Consider the following 11,059-nt stretch of genomic DNA (forward strand, 5'->3'; position numbering starts at 1 on the left):
AGACGACCTTGCAGTGAATTATGGCAAACTCTTTCAGGGTGTAGCTTAACCTCAGTGTTCAAACCAACAGTTTAGCAGGTGTTTTTTAGGAGAAGATGCAATTCACAGATCTAGTCCCGGGATCTTTCCCAATTTTGGAAGACCAGTGTTACCAGTAGTCCAAACGCCATTCCTATCCAGGGTGTGTCTTTTCTGACAACATCCCCCTCATTCTTCGCTGTGACTGCGTCTCCAAGCAGAGCAGGTGCCTGCAGTCGACTGAGGATGAGCTGATCTACCCCCTCCACGAGGCTTTCTGCTTCTGGCCCGGTGCCAGAAGACCGTGGCCTTCGCCCGGTCAGATGGAAGTTTAGAGAGAAGCGATTTCATCTTTCAGTCCTTCGCCGGAGTATCCAGTAGAAACTTGCAGAATAAAACCAGGCTAAGCTGTTGTTCTCAAACATGTTTATTTGTTAACAGTTATACATGGCGTGTTACAGAAATTAATGGAAAATTTCTAAAAATTTCACTGTTGTTGAATGTATTGTACATAAAGTTAAAAATAATGTGTCCATATATGTTAACAAACTGTCATCTGAGGTAAAGTTAAAGTAGGTCTAGAAATGTACTGCAAACAGTCATTTTCTCTTTCTCATCTTTATTAAAAAAATATGTGTCGGAACGCAGAAATTGAAATGAACCAAACCCACAGAGTAAACATTTTTTTTTTTTTTAAAAGAAGGTGCCTGGTACATGACATGATGGGGTTTCAGTAGACACTGGGATGAGTACAGATCATAAAGAAAGTCTTGCGGCACGGGAAGATCGAAGAGCTACGGGTCATGGGGACAGAATGACAGGTGGCGTTTCCCTGGTTTCAAAATTTAAAGTGACAAATTTAGTGCTAGTGAAGGATGAGGAATTAACAGTTGTACACATAGATTTTCTATCGATCTAACCGGAACTGGGCAGACTCCCCATGGCCTTTTGGTATTGGCTCGTCGGCTCTTACTCGGAAATTCCACTGTACTCTTGGGATAGGATATGGTGATTCTGAGCTCACCCCACAGTGCTTGTTAAAACTCAGAGTTCTGCCAGTGATGACGTGGATGGCAGTTTAAAAATCTCGACTTTATTTCCCTCACCTCACTCTCATGTATCACGTGGGCGTCTTCGTTAAGTTCAGAGCCAGTCAGTTACACTTCCGATCGCGTTCAATGAATGATGACAAGTCCACTGGGCTGTCACTTTCTGCTAGGAAATTAACTCCAGACGCTGTACCCAAGACAGCAATATCGGTCGGTCAGCGTTCACGTGGAACGTGTCACGAGCAACCCAAAGAATCGGTATAATGGTGTGATGCTGCAAGACAAACTCAAGACGGCCACGGTGAGGGGGAAGATATAGCACCACTTGTTTAGAATCAGAATCACGGGCAACAGAGCAACGGAAGCCATTTCCCCCCGGGGAACTGCCCATCCTACCCAATCCCCAGAACACAGAATCGAACCGGTTTCAGGACAACTCTCACAGTCATCACACCTTTCCCATTTTCCCCTTCCTGTGAAAGGATGACTCAATTATAAAATGGATGCACATTCCTGGAGAAATCACGTGGACCAACAGGTGACAGTTACAGAGGGGGGTAAATGGCCCTTCTCACTTTCCTGGTTCTTTGGACCTTCCATGTTAGGATGACATTGACATATCCTCTGTAAGGACATTTGGTCAGCTGACCTAACTGGGAAAAAAAAATTAGGTTCCAGTGACCTGATGGTGTAGAATTTGGGCCTCGAATAGTAATCATTACCCTTGATTTTCGATTTGCTTCTTGTGAACAAGTCTACTTTCTTTCCAATCACTTTACTTCCTATTGATAGGAAGAACCACAGTACACAGGCCTATTTAAGTCAATCATATCAGTGTCAATTCTAGTTTCCCAGTTTGAAAACCAAGTAATAACAGGTAACCCCAAATCCAGTTAATCACATGGTCTTCTAACGTTTTCTCCTTAGTGTTAAACCACTAAATTCAACATACTGGAACTGCGTAGGAACATCAGGAAAACACACGTGACCTGTAGAACAATTCTCTGTAGGGCAAAAATATATAGATTCTTTATGAAAATCATGTGCTAAACATACGAACTGAACACTGCACTTTTTGTCTCATAAATGTAAAAAAAGGAAGCTTAAACTCTTGTTTCACATACAAACAGTCCAGTGATCTCTATGGGGGTGGGTGGGAGTGAAGAGGTGGGAGGGAGTTTTAGAATCTGAAGGACAGGCCTTCAAAATGTGAACGTTTTCTTGTTTTCCGCCGACGGCGGGTACTCCTGTGGAAAGGCTGGAGTCGACGGTGGGGTCACGTGCTCCCTTCCTGTTCGCTAGCTGCCGAATGGCCAAGTGCTCCTGCCAGCTGTCCCTGAACTCCAGCTTCCTCCCATATGTTCCACAATAACATCTGGGGAGGGAGCCCCATCCATCAAGTTTGTCACATCCTGCACTCAATCTGCTACCTTCTCTACAGTGTAATGGCATTATTAAAAAGCATTTTCATTAACATTTATATTTACAAAAAAAAACACTGGCATTTTTTTTTTCATTAGAACTCCTTAAAGCCATTTCCCTTAAATATTTAAAGAGTTTAATGGTAAGGTTTTTTTTTTTTTCAAGTTATAAAATAAAAATCCCATTTGAGTTTTCTGATGTACAAAAAGAGATAGAGATGAACCATTGTGATCCCAGAATTCAGTTTGTTATTGTGACTACTCATGTCACCATTGTTCCACTAGAAGGTCGGTTTTAAGATCCAAAACCACATTACCAGGATTGTACCAGAATTATTTGGCAAATGACTTTTCTTTGAAAATGGCACGTGGAGAAGACACCTGTCTGCATAGCATCACGGCAGCAAGATAGCGGAAAAATAAAAAATATCATTTTATTGTACTTAGAGTTCAGAGCTTCTGAGAAAATCAGATGCATTTTTCATCCTTCTCATCAATGGGATCCGATGCCCTTTCCTACTCACAGAATCAAGGTTCCAACCGAACGCGGTCTTCCTTCGCCAGGACGCGGAAGAGCTAAAGGGCTGTTTTGGCAACATTCTCGATCATAAAGAATAATCAACCACTTATTTGTCTTGTGATTTTCAAGTTAATTCATTTCATATGAGGCTTTTCTTGTCCAGTTAGATTTCCTCACCCATATCTAAAGAAAGTCCAAAGCAATACAAAAATTTTTACACCCATTAATTTTCAAACATGACAAAGGAAAGGGGGAAAAAATGGCAGACCAGGCCCTGTGGAGTGATGAAAAGACATCGTCCTATGTCAAAAGGCATATGGATGAGGATACTGTAGTCACAGAGGGCCTCTTGCTCTTGTCTAAAAGAAGTCAGTGTCAACTCTGTTGTCACTCTCTGAGGCCTGTCACTTCACATTTGATGTCTTTACAGCGATCAACAGGTCGAGAAATAAGAATTATGATTTCGCGTACTGGGTCATCTTAAACCCACGCTAAGAGAGCTCAGAATATTTGCTGGGTAAGCATTTGCTGGATTTGTAATTTAATGTTGGGTATGATTTTTTATACTTCTCTGATTTTGTGTGTGTGTGTGTGTGTGTGTGCTGCCATAGTTATCTGCCATTGGTTGCCAAAAACTCTTAGTTCCCTCTTCCAAATGAGTTCCGTTGGGCAATCTGGAATTTCGTCGTGGGATGAGGTGAGGTGGGAGAATACAAGAGAGCCTGTCGCGATGCTGATTTCCGTGCCAGTCTTGAAGCACCTGCCATGAGCTCACCTCGATGCTACTTCTTGGGTCTGTTGATCTGCGCATTGAGAGGCTCCAGCTCCTGGGGACAGAGGGACAAAATGAGACCCGCTCTTTTCTAGATAGGATTTTCTGAGACAACTTGGGAAGGACGGTTTGGGATTAGAACAGAAAGATGACAGTTCATGATGGATGACCTTAGGTAATTTTTGGATTATCTGATCATGGTGAATGTCATTTTGGCAACTTCTTTTTATCATCAAGATTAACTACTCACCCAGTTTTGTCCTTGGTTTTCAAACTGAGACAGGTTTCCCAGTTAGGGAGAAAAGTCTGGTACAGCAGAGAGAGCTGGACAAGCTGTGTGATGTGGGCAAGATCGTTGGCCGCTCTAAGCCTCAGTTTTCCCAACCATTAAATGGGAATAATACTATTTTTCCTATGGGATTCTTGAGCTAATTAGAGATAATATATATATATATATAAAGCACCTAGCATAGTGCTTGGCAGGAAGAGGTCTTCAGAAAATGGTAACAATCATCCTGAGTCAAGTAGACATTTCTCCAACATAATTTTATGAATGTCTACTTGAAACTGCTGAAGTTCTATTTCAAACGGCTCTTTGGTTTCCACAGGCAGTGAGGACTGGGCACACTCTGGAGCAAGAGTAACAGCACTTAGGACTTTAGCTCTTAGTTAAGAGCTTCTGGGACCCATTTCCTTTCCATCTCCTATTTCGGGGTTGGCCCATCGTTTGCCTGTACCCGTGGAACTGGGTGTCCGAGACACACGCCGGGATTTCCACCAGTAGAGGATAAGGCAAACCTTCAGTCCAAAGGCAGACGGGAAATGGTGTTTAGCCCTGCTGAAACCACTTCAGCCTGCTTCGTGTTGAAATGGCCCAAGGTGCACTGGCCAAGCTGATCAGATCAGGACTCTGGTCTTGCGCATACATAGGCCCTTCCTTTCAAAGCGGCCTTTTGCTGTCACTCTTGGATATTTGTGTCAGAATGAAATGGACATGGTGACATCTTCATTCTGTCACGTTTCTCTACTAGCCTGCATGTTGCTGTGTGAGTACAGATCCTTTCTATTTGCTTACTTTCTTGAAGCATCAGATTGAGCTGAGATTCTGTGAGCCCTGATATGGGTCTGGACCATGCTAGCTATCTTCAAGTACATTGTCTTTTTAACTCATCACGGCAGCCTTGGCAAGCAGATGCTTTATCTCCTCTGCAAATGGGAAATCACATACAGAGAAGTTAAGTAATTTTTCCGGTCTCCGGCTAGTAAGTTTGGGACATGAGACCTTTGTCTCGTCTATTACAACAACTGTCTTAAAGAAAAGACCAATCCTTCACTCTGTGGTGTTGTAGAGTCCTTTGGAGTTTACAAAGCACCCTCGTGTCCTACTTCACCTGCCTAACCGTCCTGGGAGTGGCTTTTATTCTATCCGTCTCATTTTGCAGATAACAACTGAAGGTCAGAGAAGTGGTATGATCTCAGGTCATTTGCTGCACCTCATGCATTTAATAGATCAGACTGCTTGCTTTTATTACAAAGTGGGAATGGACTAGGAGATAATTTTGTCCAGATCCCTCATTTTATAGATGAAGAATCTAAAGCCTAGAGAAAGGAGCTTTTGTTTCCCCAGAGTCAAAGGGGAATCCATTCTGCCATCCAATCCAAGAGGTCTTCTCCTGGACCGCATCATGTCTGTATTCTTCCAGGGAAAAGCATCTTCCTACCCTTCGAGGCCCCCTATTCTGTAACAGAACAGAATACCCAGAATACCGATTTGTTCCTCCGTGCTTTCCACCCATGGGACTTCATGCCACTCCTGGTAATGTAAAGAGGAAATGTCATCCTTCTCCCAAATGTCTGGTGACAGAAAATATGGAAGCCCATTATTCCATATCCTACCTCTGGGTTACTGCTTGCCAGGCCCTTCTGCTATTCTACGTACGTTGACCTAGCATAGTAGGGGCTCAGGGAAGGTTGGTTGAGTTAATGAATGACTATGATACAGTCTCTACTTTCTTTCCTGTCCTGATTACGTTGTCCTAAACACACTCCAGTTTGGCTTTATTCTCTCGAAATCTAATCTTGCAAAATCTGTACCAAGTTGACTTATTGTGCACCGGCTCCATTCCCTGCCAATGCCTTGAAATGTTTCAAATACCTGCCAACCACTAGCTTTCCTGTGTGTTTGTGTTCTGCGGGTGGGCTGGGTGGAGCCAAGGTAGAGCGGTGATGTCAAGTACAAGTTCTGGGGGAAAAAAGCGTGTGTTTCTGCCTATGCTGGGCTAGAGGATGCATCTTCATGTTTCCTGGGTAGGACTGCTCAGCCCACTCTTCTTTTTGGATACCCTGAGAAGTCAGGCCGCCTTGATCTCACCCTACAATTTGCTCTTTTCTAATTTTAGAAACTAATTTATTCACAACTGAGAATGACACCTAAAAACAGAAGAAGACAGCAGGCTCAGACAGGGTAATTAATGCCACACTGCATTAACTTTCTGCAGCTGAGATAAATATTCACACATCTCCTGCTTGCCGGAATTTAGCTTCAAATACCCATCACAACAGCAGTAAGGACTGCAGTCAACTCTCAATTATCCCCACTAATGAAGGGGAGCAGTGGTGTGGAAAACCCCAAGCAGCAGGTAATCCCAAAGTCTGACACTGTGATGCATTATACGTTTTGGCAATAGCTTTACCTTCCTTGTTACAGAATCTTAAACTGTCAGAGCTGGAGGGGAGTAAGAAATCATTTGATCCAGAAATTTCCGACCTGGCTTCTGGCAAGGTCATGATGGGGTCTCCAGGCTATTTTCAATATTCTAAAAGCCTAAATGGAATCATACAGTAACACAGCACCCTGTTGATATTTTTTGTTTTCTTTTGGCAGCTTTGAGCACATCTCCGCCCTCCTTCAAAATCCTTCAAAGGTTCTTCATCACCCACAGGGTAAGGTCAAAGCCCTTTAGGTGGGCACACGAGATCCATTCGTCTTGTAGTCCATTAGAGCTAATAAATGCCCCGTCCAGACCGTGAATCAAAGCTCAACCTTCAGGTCACGTAAATCATGGTTTTTTTTTTTCTTTCCAATGTCTTTATGCCTCTGTCAGAATGATCTTTCTGAAATGGATTTGGTCATGCCATTCTCCTGCTCGAAAACAACCCTCCTGACTCCTTATTACCCCAAGAAAAATGCAAACCCCTGGATGGCACATGAGGCCCTTCCAACATGGCTCCACCTTCTTGCCCAGCCTCACCTACGTCCATTCTCTCTCCTATGCCCCACTTTCCAGCCACCCTGATGTGACAGGATTTTCCCATCTCTGAGACTCTGTTCAGGCAGTTGTGGAGCTCACCGCATGGAACATACTAGAAGATCACATGACGCAGTGCAGACAGAGGTCTATACAGGGCACTGAAGGAGTCTAGGACTGAGGACTCTGTTCAGATGACTTAACTCCTGAGTTCCAGATTCTTCCCTAGTAAAATGAGGCTATCCTCTCTGTGAGAGGTGTGGTGAGGACCGAAGGAGAAAATATACATTGATTATCTAGCACAGAGCCTGACACAAAGGAGATACTCCAAAAAGATTAGGTCCCTTCTGTGTGGGTATGTGGTTTTATCCTTCCTTTGCAGAAGGTGGTTTCAGGCCTGACGATCCCTGTAGATGGCTTCTCCTTCAGGGCACCTAGAAGCACCTGCAACGGTAGGTGTTGGGAACCGTAATAACGGCGCCGGGGGAGCCCAGGGAAAGGGTGAGGAAGGAATGTGGAATTAAGCTAAAGAAACAGCTCCGGGGATAAGAGACTTCCACAGGTTTGCTGACTATTTCCAGGATGAATGAGGTGCTCACGTACAGGAACTATGTGGAATCACAGAACTAGGGTGATAAGAGCTTATATTTACAGAAACACTGACAGTCTCTACGGACGTTCTTATTTCACATACATGATCTCATCTGGGTGTCACACTAGGCCATACCCTGGATATCCCTGTCCCTACTTGGAGCTTGGTGACTCGCCCAAGGTCACTCAGCCAGCACAGTGCAGAGCTGTGCAGAGCCCTTTTCTTGGCTTTTTTTTTTTTTTTCTTATTGCACTATAATCTGTATGGCACAGCATTTGCCATTTTGATCATTTTTAAGTGTCCAATTCAGTGGCATTAATCACCCTTGCAATGCTGGGCCACTCTTTCATCACCCCAAACAGACTGTACTCGTTAAGCAGTAAGCCCCCATTCCCCCATAGTCCCAGCCCCTGGTAACCTCTGATCTACGTTCTGTTTCTACGAATTCTCCTATTCTCATTTTAAAATCAGTTTCANTTAAGTGTCCAATTCAGTGGCATTAATCACCCTTGCAATGCTGGGCCCCTCTTTCATCACCCCAAACAGACTGTACTCGTTAAGCAGTAAGCCCCCATTTCCCCATAGTCACAGCCCCTGGTAACCTCTGATCTACGTTCTGTTTCTACGAATTCTCCTATTCTCATTTTAAAATCAGTTTCATTGAGGTATCATTTGCATACAGTGCCATGTTCTCACTTTAAGTGTACAATTTGATGAGTTCTGACAGCCATATTACACCCACGTGGCCCTCCTCACCACAATCAAGCTACAGAACTTCCCAAACCTCCCTGTGTCCTTCTCAGTCAACCCCTCACTCCAGTGCCAGCAACGGCTGATCTGCTTTTGACCACTAGAGATGAGATTTGTCCTTTTCTAGAGTTTCATGGAAACCTGTCTCGGTGTCCTTACGCCCACTGTCCTTTCCACTACCACGTGCTCCCTCTTGCAGAACGTCAGAGCAAGAAGGGCCCTCGGCCTGACCCCTCTTCTTTCCTGCGGAAGGAAGTGCGGCCCCAGACTTGAGGGCTGTTTCTACTGCAGGTGCGTGGGAAACAGCGAGAGCAGCCCAGGCTGTGGCCCCCCACTTCTGAGCCTGCTTCCTCACTCCCCGCAGGTGGCCCCACCTTTTTGGCTGGATGAGCACAGGCAGACAGCTTCCTATCCTGCCTGATAATGAGCCCCCCTTTTAAAGCCATCTAAATTATGCCTAGTCCTCTGCACCCCTTTCAATTTTATTATGTGTGTTTTGGGAAAGCTGGGCCACCTCTACCAAAGATACATCCCTCGAGAAAATATTCAGTGGAGAGAAGACACGGCGTGCTGAGAAAGGTGGTCTTGGATGTGAGGGCAAAGTGCGCCATGCAATCTACTTGCTGAGCGAGCCCATCTATGCCTGGGGGTGAGAGCGACACCGAGCCAAGCCGGGGGTCAGAATGGAGCCAAAGGGGAGCCAAAGCTGGAGTCCCTCAGCACCACCCTGCCCGGGCAACCATGAGCCCCAACACCAGGGCCCGGTCCCGTGGGGTTTTACATGTCCTGTCTTCACAAATGAAAAAGCCAGGGTACAGCCAGAGAGGGGAAATGAGGCCGAAGTAAATAACTTAGAGTTCTACCTGAAGACGTGAAGACAGTCATCAGAAACGCAGGGGTTTCACAGCCAGGAAGAGCCCAGCAATCCTCACTTCCTGCATGACCTTAGGCAAGTATTTTACCTGGGCCTCAGTTTCTTAATCTGTAAAATGGGGCTTGTAACATCTACCTCAAGGGATTGTAACAAGTAAAAAATGAGCTCAAATGACATAAAGGATTTTAACAAGTGCTGGGAATCTTTGAATAAAAACAAAACAAAACAAAACAAAAAAACAACCCACAAAACTTTCTGATCACTTTCAGCCTGAATTTTGGCCTTTCAGGGTAGAAAAGTCTTTCAAACACAGGATGGATTTAAGACAAATACCTTAGAGACTGACATTGCTGCCAAATCCACCTGCTTCCTGAGGTCTCGGGGTGCTGAAACCCACTTGGTGAATCCAGAGAAGCAGAATCGGAGTCGCTGGGTGGGGATGGGGAATCCTGCATATGTCCTGATCAATTCTGCATTTCTCCAACAAGGATGGACACCAATTATCTGCCTTGAACACGCACATCATCTTTCTTGACCCTGTCACATGGCAGATGAAGACCCTGAGGCTGCTGACACCGATTTTCTGCCATAAGCAGAGGGTCCTGTCCAGACTAAACTCCTGGTCATTAGGAGTGGGTCCTGGGTCTCAGGCCGGTCATGTCCAGGAACCCTAATCAAATCAGCATATTGAAGGGTCTTCTGTCCTGTCCTTCGTTGGAATAAGGACAGCTGGGGGAAGATCTTGTTTGCGGACTGGGTCTTCCATGCTCTGACCCGGTGACCCAGGCAGGTTAGGAGGTCCGAGAATGTCAGCTGGGAGGGCGTATGGGAGTTGTTTCACAGCAGAGAAGACCAAAGGTCTGAAGCCATGTGCCTCAAGTCACACAGCTGTTAAGTCGAAGAGAAGCTGCTGAAACCCACATGTCCTGGTCTGGTTGAGAGCTTTTGAGTTATTTAATCTGGGTATAGATTCAAATCCTAGCCCCATTACATGTGAATCTTATGATTTCAGCAAGCCATTAACTTCTCCACCTTACCTGTCCTATCTGTGAAATGGGAATCATAAAAATACTTAGGTGGATTCTCCGGAGGATTGAATTAGGTGATGTTTATGAAAGTGTTAGAAACATGCTAGTCATTTAAAAATATATTTTATTAGTAGTGGTAAATGAAAGGCATGGTGATTGCCTTCTGCAGAGTGATTCTAAAAACACTGAGTGGGATCTAAATCCGAGGTCAGCAAACCGTAGCCCATTGGCTAATTTTGGTGGCTCTCTGTTTTTATTTTTATTTTATATTCTTTTTTAAAATTTAAATTCAATTAGCCAATACGTAGTACATCATTAGTTTTCGGTGTAGTGTTCAATTATTCATTAGTTGCATATAATACGCGGTGCTCATCACATCACGTGTCCTCCTTAATGCCCATCATCCAGTAATAAAGTATTTTAAATAAAGTATTATTGGCACTCAGCCACATCCATTCCTTCATGCGCTGTCTTTTGCTGCTTCCTTTCTCTAACAGTAGAGTAAATTAGTTGCAACAAAGACCTGGCCCACAAAGCATAGATAGTTACAAAGAGTGTGCAGACCTCTGGTCTAAATGATCAGCACAGCCTACTTGTGCCCACCCCTGTAGTGGCTTAAAACCATATCGAAATCTTGCTGTGCCCAGCTGGTTTTCTCCTCTGACCTCCAGATAAAATCCAGCAGCCTTCTGGCATCTCTACTCGGGTGTCTCATGGGCATCTCAAGTACAACTCAAGTTCAAAGTAAACCCGCCTTCTCTCTGGCTCAAGCATGCCATCCTGTGCT

The 11,059-nt window shown here is 44.6% G+C and overlaps 1 protein-coding gene across 12 annotated transcripts in view; it reads right to left on the bottom strand.

The window, feature by feature from the left end:
• Positions 1-436: 436 nt before the first annotated feature.
• Positions 437-11,059, bottom strand: part of DAB1 (DAB adaptor protein 1) — a 1,110,909-nt gene continuing 1,100,286 nt past the window's right edge. For all 12 annotated transcript variants that reach the window (XM_034653311.1, XM_034653315.1, XM_034653282.1 and 9 more), the window contains one exon: positions 437-3,835. In XM_034653311.1, the coding sequence (XP_034509202.1) occupies positions 3,791-3,835 (45 nt within the window). In that variant the 3' untranslated portion in view covers positions 437-3,790. The remainder of the gene's footprint in view (positions 3,836-11,059) is intronic.

The sequence above is a fragment of the Ailuropoda melanoleuca genome, chromosome 2 (assembly GCF_002007445.2).
Source record: "Ailuropoda melanoleuca isolate Jingjing chromosome 2, ASM200744v2, whole genome shotgun sequence".
Lineage (NCBI taxonomy): Eukaryota > Metazoa > Chordata > Mammalia > Carnivora > Ursidae > Ailuropoda > Ailuropoda melanoleuca.